Genomic DNA, 14,988 nt, shown 5'->3' with positions numbered 1-14,988 from the left:
TATGTCATTTCACGAAGAACGAGTTTGTGATTCATTTTTTATATTTTTATGCTCATGAAGTTTTCTAAAATTTAACAACTGAGTTCGCAGGAATTATTTTTTTATATAAGTATAATAACCATATTGTATCCTCTTGGAAACGCCGCACCAGGAAGCTCATTCTACAGGTTGTACGTGGAGGAAAATTCCTTGAAACCGGAAAATATTGTGTCGTGCGAAGGTCGAATTCAGCGGATAGAATGAAGTGAGGTCTCAACGCAACTTTCAAGTCCTCTAGCAGTTCACAGAGCAATGGATGCAACAAATCGAGCAGCTCTGTGTTTGACCGTGTCAAATCTGATTGCTGATCCTCGGGTGCACCAGAGCATAGATGAAAGCAATATTTTTTTTGTGCCTGGCCTTTCGTTTTTTTTTGTGGTTTACTCCGGCACTAGTTTACAATTTCCTGCGAGAGCATAACTGATGTTGAGCATAACGGTAACACCAATACTATCATCTGCATAACAATGCAGGTTCATGCAAAAAATTTTCAAGGATATGTTGGATGCCTCCATCCAACATATCCTTGAAAATTTTTTTTATGGAAAAGGAAGACAAACGAGCTCTTGCAACCATAGGCATCACAGGAGAGTTGCCAGCCTTTAAGGAAACACCGCACAAGGATGCTAATTTCACAGGTTAGTTGTACGTGGAAGAAAGTTCCTTGAAAACGGCACTGTGGTAATTCGCCAAACATCTAGACGGTGAAGATGATATTATAAGTTTTGGCGTGTCGTGCGAAGGTGGAATTCGGTGGCAGGAATCAGGTCAAACAGCTCTTTAGAACACTCCGTGATAGATGCGGTGGGAATCACTGCAATACAGCGACGATTTCACGCAACGCCATGTGGTATGATATGCAGAAGAAACAGTGTAGTAGATAGCACACAACCTTGGGTAACGGTAAGCACCTGCGCTATATCTAGACTAACTTGCCGCCGCCTATCGTATGAGGTACATGGGGCACACTAATAGTTTTGGACTTCTAGTTAATCGGAGGAGCTATTTGAATTGCGAATGTTATATTTTTTGAAATCATTTTGAATTTTGTCAATTGTTTTTTATCACACATCAAAGTTCTACGTATGCAACTAAAATGGAATTACCAAAGTCGAAAAGATTTTAGGGCGATGATTCTTTATGATTTTAAAAGTTCTCTCTCCGCAAGACTGTGCCGCTCGTCTTCTAAATGCTTTTGGGAGAGAAGCACCTTGCTTGCTGAATTTGAGTGAGGTCGGGTTTCTGTACATGATGAATTTCTTGAAGGGCGGACTACAACTACCATCAACGAAAATAATATGGCCGTTGCTAAGCAGCTAATTGTTCTTCAATTAACTAACAAATTAAACCCGCGGATTACCTATGAGACAATTCGAGGTCTGTCGGGGATTGGTATGAGCCAACTTCAGAAAGTTCGGAAACTTGTTGTCGTTGGATCCCTCATGAACTGACAGCGGAGCTGAAGCGGGCTCGCGTGGAATGGTGCTCACAGAAGCTAATGAAGTAGGACCGCGGACATTCTAATACTGTTTATGACATGGTCACAGGAGACTAAACGTGTTTTTTTTGTTCTGAACCCAAAGAAAAACAGCAATCTTGTGCATGATTGATTGAAAATGAGAACAGGCCAACAAAAGTGAGGCAGGCGAGAAACGTTGATAAAAAGTGATCGCATTTTTTTCTCAGCTACCAGTCCCATCTGCACATTTCCACTTGAAGATCAAACGAGTGTTAACGCCGAGTGGTATTCTGCCATTTGTTTACCCACGTATAAAACATGCCTATAGATCTGTGGTCCTCCTGTTTTAAAAAATGGTTCAATCGCATGAAAAAATGTTTCAAATGTAAATGAGAGTATTTTGAAAATCAATAAACATAATTTTTTGGTTATAAGTTATAACATGTTGTTTTTTAAAATACTTATGCAAAACTTTTAGTGTGACCTATGTATACCTGAAGATCGCCCATGGCGAAAGCCGTAATGTCGGTCGTTGATCTACGTATACCAGCTGGCGGTTAATCAGCTTAACGGAGGTGTTGATCTATAAAAGTGTCACCTAAGATCTGAATAAAGCGACACCCTCCTCTCGGATGTGTCCTGCAGGTCATATTGATTATCGACATTAGCGCAATGGCTGTCTCTTGCTAGCCAATGGCTATATCTGCTGGAATTTTCCGGCAACAATGCCAATTTTATTGCATTTTACTGTGTCTTGGCTAGCGCAGTTGATCTCCGTTTTCAGTCTGTACGTGGGAATGACGGAGTCCTGGGGAGCTGAGCGGGACAAGGCTCGGGTCTTAATTACTCCTGTAAGGCTGAAACGGATGCCGCTCATATAGTCCTGATTTCACGCTAAGCGGTAGTCATGTGGTTGAATGATCACGCATCCCCCTCATCGGCGTGGAGGTATCGAAAACGAAAGTGCGGCGTGGCATCAACGTGGCTATCCAGGGACTCACGAGCGAGCAGCTATAACTACACCGCTCCGACCGATGTTTACAAATGGAGAAATTTGAAAAATAGTAAAGAATATTAATTAAAGGCATGCAATCCAGATTTATTAATTTAAGCTACCTATAGACGCTGAAACAAACTAAATTAGAGTGATTATTATTATAGAAATAGAAAGAGAGGCAACTTCTAGGTGAATGAAAATGTAGGTTAAATAGCGCTGTGTGATCTGAATTGCAGCATAATGTATGTCTGTAAGAGTCCTTATTTAATAATAATTATAATATTTAAAAGGTTTATTTGGTTCAAAAAGTTTACAGAAATCTTATAACTATAAAATAACAATATGGACATTAAAGAACCAAAATGGTGTCTAGTCAGCATTATGTTGGGAATATTACTTCTCAACGCTATTTTTTATATATTTTGCGGAGTGAGCTTTCTATACTTATTACTATACATATTATTTGCCATAACTACTACCACAGCCTACTATTATGACACTGTAGTGTGTGTAGTAAAGAGTAAGTTACAGAGTACTTTTATTCTTTGGTGACCAGTGACACTGACAACTGACTACTTTTAATTTATAATGTAGGTAAATAAAAAAATACTAAATATTATCAATTGCATTTTGTAAATTGTAAGTTTCTAAATAAAACAAGATCAGTAATGAATGTTTAGTGTTTAGCTGTGTACCATATTTCATAATAAGCATTAAGCACTCCAAAAGCTACATAAAGTTGAATAACTCTTTAAATTAACTTTCATAGGAATCTTTGTTTATTGTTATGGAGATAACCTATAGATTGTTAATCTTATTTTGAAAGATATTCAATTTCCTATGAAATGCTATATTGTTCTTGAGATGTTTTTTAATTTGTTGCTTTCTGCGTATGTGCATAAATAAAGACATATAAGTTCAATTAAACACAAATTCTTTACTAAAAAATAAAAAGTAATTAAAATTTGATAGAAATGTTTTGGAAATATATTTATACTACCCGATACATAATGCAGGAGTTCGAAGACGCAGTGACTCAAAAGACAAGCGTGACAGTGTTTGTTGCTTTATTTTATCTAGAGATGATGTATATTTTGTTGATGATTCTTTCCGTTCTTAGCAGATTGAATCAAAACTTTTCTTGGCTATAAGGTAACTAAACTGCACGAATTTATTTTATATACATAGAATACCTAACATTAGTGAATATCAACAGTATACTTCATGAAAAATATAATTGTAAATATGTTATTGATCTTAAAAAAGCTCTCTGAGTTTCTTGCAATTCCTTTCTTCTTGGGTCTAAAGTATGTCATTTCCGATGGGTTATTTGAAAATGTGATACTCAATAAGAATATTTGAATGAGACATTAAGAGACTCTAAAGCTATATTTACTGTAATAACAATGTATCTTTGTGAGTTCATAAAATATTAATTTTTTACTGACAACTTCACTTCTGCCAACTGTTTTCCACCCTCACCTCTGAGATGTTTTCTGTGAACGGCTGGATCACTTGGTGTTGCGTAGAGACATCGCTTCATTGTGTGTTTTCTACCACATTTATCACAGGGAGTGTTCCGAAAAGCTGTTTAGTCTGATTCCTGCCGCCAAATTCCACCTTCGCACAACACGCCACAAGTTAGGATTTCATCACCACTATCTGCGGTTCTGAAGTTGCTCTCTTCCACGTACTACAAAGCTGTGGAATGAGCTTCCTTTTGCGGTGTTTCCGTGACGTATGACATGGGTACCTTAATAAAAGCGTGTAGACCATCCCTAAAGGCCGGCAACACTCCTGAGATTCCTCTGGTGTTGCAAGAGAATGTGGGTGGCAGTGATCACTTAACACCAGGTGACCCATACACTTGTTTGTCCTCTTATTTCATAAAAAAAAAGTTCTTTATTTAGTCAAAATCTCTTTGCAAGCACTGACATTAATAGAATATGTTATTTATACTAAAAAGTAAAACTTAGCATGCAATCAAACAGATTTATTTATTTATTATATATGGGTGAACCCTTTTTACAATATTAAAACTATGAAACTGATACAATATTTACTTAACTAATAAATAATAATATTTAACTAACTAATCAACACATCTTAATTTTTTAATTATAAATAAACATGGTTTTAGTGTGTCTTGCCACAGATAGTAAACTGGTATTATATAAATCAATCCAGTTTATCTGGTTGTTAGTAGCTTCGCTGAGCCTAAAAATAGGAGAGTGATGATACACACCTGTTTTCAACAATTGAGTAGAAAAGTAAGTGTCATTCTTTCTCAAGATTCTACTAGGAACAGAAAAATTTAATAAAGCTAAAAGTTGACTACAATCAATATTACTTGATAAAATTTTAAATGTAAAAATATAATCACATCTCAGCCGAGCCGAATAATCAGATGTTTAAAAATACAGACTTTGAATTATTTTTTTTCTATGAGCAAACTCTAAGTAGGCATCATAGATCTCAGTCTAACTCAGCACATTATCGGTAAACACATGAGTATTAAAGGTAAAAAAAAAAAAATTTTGTTATCAAGTTAATTCAAAAATAAATGGCCATATTTCGATGCTCAGAGTTTGAATAATCAAATTTCAGGTATAATTGTCCCAGGAGTTATGTGTGAAACAATTTATTTATGGAAAGAAACCCATAGAGATATAAGAATAGACAATGAGGAAATAACTAAGAGTCAGATAGATGGAGTAAGGTTTTTATTTAAGGAGTTTAAAAAGGTATTTTAAATGTTTAAATTACACATTGAAAATTTAAACTATAAATGAACTCATCTCTTAATTATCTAGTCTAACTTCATGCTTTGTTTCATGGTAAATAGTGATGTGGTGAATGTTCATGTTTACTCTTCTACAAGGAGCCTTATCTTAGACATATCAGGGGAGTTGCTGCCTCAGTTCAGATATAAACTGTATTGCTACACAATAGAACTTATAATCTTTTGTTGCTTTATGGATTAGTTGGGTAAAGTAGATTCTGTGTGAGCATAGCTGCTCTGCACTTAGGATTGTTGATAATTCATCTTCTTCTTATCGTCGATGGTCACCTCAAATATGGGCAGCCCAAAAAGCCTCAATCGTGATAGTTCGTGTCGGTCGCCTCGTGTAGCTTCTCGTTCGTGCATGTTGACCCATAATCAAACTCAAAAATTGTCTCAAGCCAAAATTTTTCTTCCCATCTATTTGGCAGAGTTGCGTTTCGACCGCGCTTTGAATACAATACCACGCAATGACAAAGTATTCAGTGAAAAACTGTACAAGAAACACGTAAGTGCCCCTTTAAATTAATAAAATTGTGTAACTAACTTGACGATTTTAATCATTTTGCCAAATAGTAACATTTCAATTGCTCAAACAAAATGTTCTTGCTCCATTCCACTACCTGAAGGCTCAGGCTGTTTTTAGCGCGTGACGTAGTGTTACTACTTCTAATGATGAATTGTATGCCAATATAGACTCTGAACATTAATGCCAGGAAATAAGGTCATAATTTGACTGAATGTTTTAATGCTATCTATGTAAGTTAATGTATTCGTATATACAACGCCGCTCGGACTTTTTTTGACGACCTTCTAATAGGCGATAGGGTGTCTAGTTGTTTATATCAATGATTATTTGAAAAAAAAAACTTTTCCCAAGTGTGTTGTGTTCACAAACCTTGTTGAATATCAACACTTCTGATAAATTATATAGGCATGCGTGCCCTCATCTAATATATAAAATTCTCGTGCCATGGTGTTAAACTTTGAACTCCTCCGAAACGGCTTGACCGATTCTCATGAAATTTTGAGTGCATATTGGGCAGGTCTGAGAATCGTACAACATGTATGTTTCATCCCCCTAAATGTTAGGGTGGTAAAAAATACATACAACTTCAAATTTTCACGCATGTAGATGGGTAATGATACAAAAGTAACTATTGATCGTTGGATCAATAGTTACTTTTGTATCGCGATTTTAATATCGGCAATACAACGTTTGCTGGGTCAGCTAGTACTTAATAAAAAACATAACTGCTTAAGCAAGCCTATTTTAATAGAATAATAATAACAGAATAATTTTACACACACAGAAGTAAATCTAGTTTGGCTGTATATATTATATAAGTTTAAGTTTAATATTTATTTATTAATATAAGCTGTAAGAAAACGTTGGAATACTGTAAAATTTATTTATTCATAATCCTCAGGAATTGACTAAAAATATTGTTCATCAACTCACATTAATATAAATTAAAACATACATTATTGAATATAATGAATTGTTCTTAGAAAAATTTATATTATTTCTATATAAATAATAACAAAATTATTATATTATTATTATTAGTCTTTCATTTGTTAACTGTTTAATCTAATATATAAAATTCTTGTGTCATGGTGTTAAAAATTGAACTCCTCCGAAACGGCTTGACCGATTCTCATGAAATTTTGAATGCATATTGGGTAGGTCTGAGAATCGGACAACATCTATTTTTCATCCCCCTAAATGTTAACGGTGGTCCACACGAAATTTTTATTTTTAATTTTATTGACATTTTTTTTTTAAATTTGTTTGATTATGAGTCAGCATTAAAAAATCCATACAACTTCAAATTTTCACCCATCTACGATTAACAGTTACTTTTGTATCACGATTTTAATATCGGCAATACAACGTTTGCTGGGTCAGCTAGTATCCTATATATAGGTATATCACTCAGGACATCTGTTGGGTCTGCTAGTATTATATAAGATTAAGCTGTAATGAGTATTGACAACCGAACTGAGCATCAGATAATATGAAATAATATGTTAATATAAACATTTGTTTTTCCAGAAAAACCTTGGAGTTATTATAAACTTTCCTCAAAAGTGTGGTAAATCAACAACAGCTGCTTTCTTTGTGTATGCAGTGAGAGACCTGTTGGAACAACCTGTGCTTATATTATGCAAGGATGTAGAACAAATACAACATTGGCAGCTGACTTTTAATAAATGGACTCAGTTCAATGATGGTATGTGGTTATAAAATTCTTTGAAATGTATACACTTTTATAATAAAGTCCCAGCCACTGTTCAGGCATTATCTATAAATAAATTTAAATGTTTTATTAAAAAATGGCTCTGTCGTAAATCCTGCTACTCCACAGCTGAATATCTAAGTGATCGGACAGCCTGGGATTTATGATTATTTTATAGCAATAGCAATGACAGTACAATATTGTATATTTTTATTAAAAAGAGCGCAAAAGGAAGAATACTGGGAGAGTTTCTTGCGCTTCTTCTCTCTCAGAGCGCCATTTTTTTCCGAAGCGGTAGTAGTATCTAGTATATTATAAAAAGACATCAAAAAGAATTCTTTAGAATTATAATATATAGGAATCAATTTTGAGAAAATACATTATTATATAATTTACTGCTGTATACCTTACACATTACTGCTTCACGGCAGAAATAGGCGCCGTTGTGGTACCCATAATCTAGCCGGCATCCTGTGCAAAGGAGCCTCCCACTGGTCAATATCAACTAACATATTATTATTATTTACAGACAGAAATGTGCGGTTAGTTTTTTTTTCAGACTTGTCGCTGTGTCATGTAAAATATCAAAATCGTTTATGGACGCGGAATATACATATGATAGAGGTGCCTAACTTGACTCGTTTTAACAAGACTTATTTTAGTGACACCTTGGTCATGTAAGATTCAATACCTTGTGAGAAAGTTTGCGGTCTATGCATGACAGAGCTTCTTTTGCCTGTCTGCACCCTTTCACCTCCATCCTATATTTATCATGTACCTCTTTGGCGTGTTGCTGGTTCTGATGACTACTACACTTCAATAAATATTTTTACACATATAAGCACCTAACGACATGTGATTGTTTCTGGGTATGCAATGAAGATCATAATTTTTCATTTACAATCATATAGACCTGGAAACACTGCAAAAAGAAGTTCATTCCATATTTTTGTTAACACAAGTGGCTAGCAACAATACCTACTAAGCTAGAGGTCCTGGGTTCGAATCCCGGTAGGGGCAAATATTTATATGATTAATATGGATATTTTTTTCCAAGTTTCCGATGTTTATATGTATTTATGTATGTTTAAGTAAGTAACACAATGTTCGTTCCCGTACTCCTCCGAAACGGCTTGACCGATTCTTCATACCCCTAAATGTTAAGGGTGGGCCACTTGATTTTTTTTTTAATTTTTTTTTGACATGTTTTTTTTTAAATTTGTTGGATTATGAGTCAGCATTAAGAAATACATACAACTTCAAATTTTCACCCATCTACGATCAACAGTTACTTTTGTATCGCGATTTTAATATCGGCAATACTGGGTTAGCTAGTCTAATATATAAAATTCTCCTGTCATGGTGTTAAACTTTGAACTTCTCCGAAACGGCTTAACCGATTCTCAAGAAATTTTGAGTGCATATTGGGTAGGTCTGAGAATCGGACAACATCTATTTTTCATCCCCCTAAATGTTAAGGGTGGTCCACTCGTATTTTTTTTAATTCTTTTGACATTTTTTTTTAATTTGTTTGATTATGAGTCAGCATTAAAAATACATACAACTTCAAATTTTCACCCATCTACGATCAACAGTTACTTTTACAACGTTTGCTGGGTCAGCTAGTTGTACAATAAAATTTAACCTTTTAAACCTGGAGTCGCTCCATTTCCAATCTATGGTAATCATGATTGCAGCAATCCTTCTCAAAGCAGCCTCGGTCTTCTCAAACCGAAACGTAAACATAACGATACTAAGGGCGCCGTAGCTTGTGGACTTACTGGGCTAATGATACTTAACATCATATGTCTCAAAGTGACTTTGAAATCAATCAAGCACCCTGAGACCACTCAATTCAAATTCAAATATTTTTATTCAAAATAGAATTTAAAATCACTTATTGAACGTCAAAAACTACCACCCATTAAAAAGAGACTGCCTCAGACCTGAGAAGAATGGGCGCAAGAAACTCAGCGGGCTTTTTTTTTAAATATAAAACTTGAATTACAATGTGATATCGTACAATAAACATTTATAATTAAAGAGCCTGAGAGTGTTCGCTTTATTCCCAGTCCGTGGTGTCATTAAGAAAATCGTTTATGCTATAATAACCTTTCCCACACAAACGTTTTTTAACAATTCTTTTAAATTTCGTAACACATTTGTTTTGTACATTTTCTGGGATCATATTGTAGAAGCATATACATCGCCCAACAAAACACTTACTAACTCGACCCAACCGAGTAGTAGGCATAACAAGTTTATGTTTGTTCCTCGTAATGCAATTTGTAAGAACAGGGTGTGTCTTGTCACTTTCACTGTTAATCCTGTACTATGAAGGCAATGAGATAATACAAACTCCTCCCATATTTAGCCCTCACCTAGGAAAGATTCCTCTACTCTAAATTAAACTAATGAACTTCTTTTTCAGATGACATAGCCGTGGAGCCTACAAATGCATTCGTTAAGAAGAAGATCTTTATTAAATCTATGACAAACATTACATCTTTCTGCAAAAGGAGTTGGAGTATCGTTATAGTGAAGGATGATGATTACTTTAATATTCCGCTGATGCCAAATGCAGGTTTCAAAATTTGGGTCACATCTACCGATGTAAAGGTATTTAAACTTCTACATTTTAGAGATGACGTCTCACTTTCATTGTTTGTAACACGAGTTGAAGCAAGCTGTAGCCAGCTGTAATAACACATATTTAAGTGATGGGTTTGAAAATACTTTTTTAGTAACTCAAAACACAAAACTACTTAGTTCAGTATATTATTTTTAAAACGCGCGTAATCTTGTTATATTTATTTGATTTAATTAGTGACAACAACGGTGAATATCGACAAATGACAACTTATACATATTATATTCATTGAAAAATTTAAATTGAATAAAAATGTTCTTTAACATGCTTGGCCACAGTCATGAAGTTGCGCCTTATAATTTGTTCGGAATTGCTACTGTAGTACGATGGCAGCACTGAAAAATTTGGGAATCAAGGAAGTGACACAACATTAATATTTAAAAATGTATTTATTGCTTTTCGAAGTATTCTCCGCGTAATTTGACACATTTTTCCATACGGTGGAACCAATCATTGAAGCAACCATTCCATTTGGAAGTTGGGGTCTCCAAAATGGCCGTTTTGTAGGCATCCACAACTTCTTCAGGTGATGAAAATCTCTGACCACGCAATTTATTCTTTATTTTAGGGAAAGTATAGAAATCATTAGGGCTTAGGTCGGGGCTGTGCGCCGCAGAACTCGCATTGTCGTGATGAAGGATCTTGCGGCGGTTGCAGTTCTCTTTACGGAGTTCAGAAACGACCTGTGGCAAACAAATGCTAGCATACCATTCTGCATTAACCGTTCTTTGTCCCTCAAGAGGAATAGTCGCAATATGGCCGGTTTTGGAGACAAACGTGGCCACCATTTTTTTTGCAACACTCCGTGAACGAACAATTTTTGTTGGCTTTAACTCATTTTCGAACACCCAAACTCGTGACTGGTTTTTTGTTTCGGGTTCGTACGCGTATATCCAGGATTCGTCACCTGATACGATGTTGTATACAGCATTTGAGGATCCTGCGTGGAATCTTTCGAGAGTTCTGACGCACCAAGTAACGCGAGCCGCTTTTTGCTCTTCACAGAGCAAATGCGGTATCCATCGGGAAAACAACTTTTTTACACCTAATTTTTCATGCAAGATTATTTGTATTTGACTCATGCCAATGTCTAAAGTTGCCTGAATTACGCGGTATGTCACATGTCGATCTTTCTCAATCAGCTTACGCACAGCATCAACGTTTTCTATTGTGACTGCAGTTTTTGGTCGTCCAAAATTTGCAGTCACCAGTCCTTGACGGGGATCATCACTGAGCTTGACACGTCCACGTTGAAATTCAGCAAACCAGCGATAAATTGTGGTTATGAATGGGCCTTCATCACCAAATGCAGAAATCATCCGGTCAACACACCGTTTTTGTGTTAAACCACTTCGAAAGTCATAATAAATCATCGCTCTATAATTTTCTCGAGTCAATTCTATTTTCTCAACGACTTAACAAGTTTGGCAAGACCTTGTGACAATACCGAGAATCTTTTTTTAAATAAATAAATGATATTCGATTTTTAAAACCAAGGAGTTTTCAATTAAAAAGATTTTAATATGACAGGAACAGTGGAAATATTGCATTCCTGATACTTTTAGTGCAGTCTATGTATGTAGTAAAATGTAGATAAATTTGTTTTCATAAACATCAAGTTATCACCTCCGATGGTAAGATTTTTTTTCATGTCATATCATGATTTGATCTAGACTAGAAACTGGTTCGAATTATGAAATTAAAAATAAACCATATTATGCAATTTCTGGGTAGGGTTCCCGTTTGACGAAGGAATGTCATCTAGGATGGTATTGATGTATGCCTGTATTTTATAAGTTACCCACACTGCCCCACAATGTGTTGCTATTATACATAGTAACATGATTTTATTATGTTACAGAAAGACAGAAAATTGTTGTCATTCATTCATAAATGGATATATCCTAAAGATGTTGTGAGTTTCGACGACTTTGAAGGCAATTATGAAAAGCAAATTATTTTCGATACATTCTTAGAAGATTTTGTCTTAAGATTGAATAAAATGCAACCATATGAGGTTTCGGAACAGGTATGTATTATTATTATTATTTTATTTTTTAAGAAACACTACTTACACCAAAAAAGCAAAGCGCTACTTATAATAATAATATTGACACACCATTACACAAATTATCTTGCCCCAAATTAAGTATATAGCCTGTGTTATGGGTTACAAGACAATGATATTTAATACAATATACTTACTTAAACATACATAAATACATATATTCTTATCCAATATTCTAAATCCAAATCTGTCTTTGTTTACACTTCCTATAACATTAAAAACAAACTCACAAATTTGATAACATCCTTCATTTATAAGTCAATAAAAGCAGAAATAAATAATCTGATAATTGCTACAACTGATAACCAGTAGAGAGATGATCAATGAAAATAAATCTTATTTCAAACACATTAAAACTGAATTCAGCTATCAGTAGTAATCGAATTCCGGTTACAATAGACACTACTGTAAGGAACTGTTTCATATATTAAAAAACAAATTTGCAGATGGGGATTGTAGAAGAAAATGTGCCAATCAAGAGAAAGAATAAAGATATAACTGGAAAGAAGATAAAAAGGTCAAAAGTAGTGATTAAGAAAGAAGAGCCCTCTAGAAAATATAATGAAATAACAGATGATAGCGCTCCTTCCTTCATTGCCGATAAGAAGTCTAATGATTTTAATATAGATAAAGATATAGATAAAAAAGCGCTAATTAATAATTCCAGCATAGAAAATAAAATCGAGAATAATTATAATGAAGATACTGTAAGAAATGTTTCGCCAAATATTTTCAGTACTAACTCAATGAATGATCTTGAAATAAATATACAAACTCATAATAAAAAAGAAAGGGATATGGCTGTTGTGGAGATCGCTGAAGGAAATGTACATGAAAGTGGAGTAATAGTAGAAGACACTCAACAGAGAGAGAGAAAGTGTGTAGATTTAGATACAACTAATAATAATCAAATAGAGTCTTTAGAAGTTGATAGCGTAGATATATTAGCAGAAAATACAATCCTACCAAATCGTACTGTAAAAAATTTGAAAAGTGATATAGATGATACACATATTGAAAAGCATGATACAAATGAATCTAATTCAATTGAAAAAGATGAAATTAGAAATTCTAAAGCTAATTTGGATAAAAAAGTTCCAGTTCCAAATAATAGTAAATCGACATGTGACTTAGATTCAAAGCTGAATGAATTTGAAGAGCAAGCTATGAAAAAGTTCAAAGGTTCATTTCTAGATAATTTATTTTAGCTAAAGTTTATTATTAAGTAGATTAAATATACAAATTAAAAGTGAAGTATATTAATGAATTATTCGAATTTAAGAAAATTATTAGGTAACTTTAGCCAAATTACCTTCGTTATTTGGAATGCTAACACCTAAAGGAACTTATGAAGCTTTTTGAAGAATTTGGAATAAAACGTTATATAGTTATGGAATAACTCACGGTATATTCCAATAAATAATTCCGAAAGTTTATTGAAATAATTATTGCCAATAACACGACACGCGTTCCCTCGTAACGTAAGTGTGAGCGAGCCACAATCGGAAATACTATTCTCTCGTTTTAAAAGTACACGTGTAAATTTTGGCTGTAACTTGAATACAAAAGAAGTTTTGTTTTAGTATTTATCTACACCCATACTTTAAATCCTCTATTAAAGATTCTAAACCAGTTAGCTTATTGCCAACATTAAAACACCCAATGTCCTAATAACCATACATCATCCAAACGAGTGATGTAATTAATTTCAGTACAACATTACAACACTCGTTTCGATGATGTAATAGTTAGTGGTTACTAGGACTGGCTTTTTTAATGTTAGCAGAAAGCCAACTGTTGCAGAATCTTTTAGAGGATTCATATTATGGTTGTAGATAAAGTCTTGTATGCAACTGTTGATAATTATGTATTAAAACACTCATGTGATACTATTATTACACTTATCAACCCACATTCGTGTTTTAATACCGAAATAACTACAGAGTTATAGGAATATTGTATAAATATTGTATTTGTGTGCAAAACTTAAAATGGAGTCTGTTGTAAGATATTGTTAAGTAGTGAGATTATTTTATTTGTAGCATTTTTTGTCAAAGAGACCGAAATAAAATCAGGTATTGAATTATTGAGATGAATATGTTCGTTGGCGAATTTATATTGGTCTACGAATATTTTTATTTGCTTTCCTGATCATTATATTCAGACTTTAGACTGCGTCTCAGCAAAATGTTGCCAGCTTTATAATTTTAATGATAATAAGAGACGAGACGAGCAGGACGTTTAGATGATGATAATTGATACGCCCTGCCTATTACAATGTAGTGCCGCTTAGGATTCTTGAAAAGTCCTAAATCTCTGAACGGCACTAAAATTGCGCTCGTCACCTTGAGACATAAGATGTTAAGTCTCATTTGCCTCCTGTAATTTCACTAGCTACGGCGCCCTTCAGATCATAACACAATAATGCTTACACATTACTGGTTCACGGCAGAAATAGGTGTGAAAATATAGTTTTACTAAACTTAAATTTTTCGTGTAAAATTATTAATAATTTATTAAATTTATATCATTATTATATTATAGCCTATAGGTATATGAATTATTATACTAATCTGTAAATAAAATTTTACTGTGTATAGATCTTATAGCGTAGGATTTAAGAATGAGTTGAATTTTTTAAATAAATAATGTGTGATGAACTCGCTTTTATATATTTTTAATTGTATAAGCACCCGTTTACCTATACAATACTTCACAACAGTTTTTTTTATAACATATAATTTCTGGTT

The 14,988-nt window shown here is 34.0% G+C and overlaps 1 protein-coding gene across 3 annotated transcripts in view; it reads left to right on the top strand.

Moving 5' to 3' along the window:
* Positions 1–3,110: 3,110 nt before the first annotated feature.
* LOC126969482 (uncharacterized) overlaps positions 3,111–14,988 on the top strand; it is a 169,343-nt gene continuing 157,465 nt past the window's right edge. The window contains exons 1-7 of one of the 3 annotated variants that reach the window (XM_050814936.1): positions 3,111–3,647; positions 4,636–4,765; positions 5,103–5,239; positions 7,337–7,514; positions 9,952–10,139; positions 12,032–12,199; positions 12,685–14,898. In XM_050814936.1, the coding sequence (XP_050670893.1) occupies positions 5,123–5,239; positions 7,337–7,514; positions 9,952–10,139; positions 12,032–12,199; positions 12,685–13,446 (1,413 nt within the window). In that variant the 5' untranslated portion in view covers positions 3,111–3,647; positions 4,636–4,765; positions 5,103–5,122 and the 3' untranslated portion in view covers positions 13,447–14,898. Of the gene's footprint in view, positions 3,648–4,635; positions 4,766–5,102; positions 5,240–7,336; positions 7,515–9,951; positions 10,140–12,031; positions 12,200–12,684; positions 14,899–14,988 lie in introns of those variants that run through there. The other 2 variants (XR_007730405.1, XM_050814935.1) reach the window with 2 other exon arrangements.

Source organism: Leptidea sinapis, chromosome 18, assembly GCF_905404315.1.
Source record: "Leptidea sinapis chromosome 18, ilLepSina1.1, whole genome shotgun sequence".
NCBI classification, from domain to species: Eukaryota; Metazoa; Arthropoda; class Insecta; order Lepidoptera; family Pieridae; genus Leptidea; species Leptidea sinapis.
The sequence above is the reverse complement of the archived record's forward strand: the minus strand, read 5'-3'. Positions and strand labels throughout refer to the sequence as shown.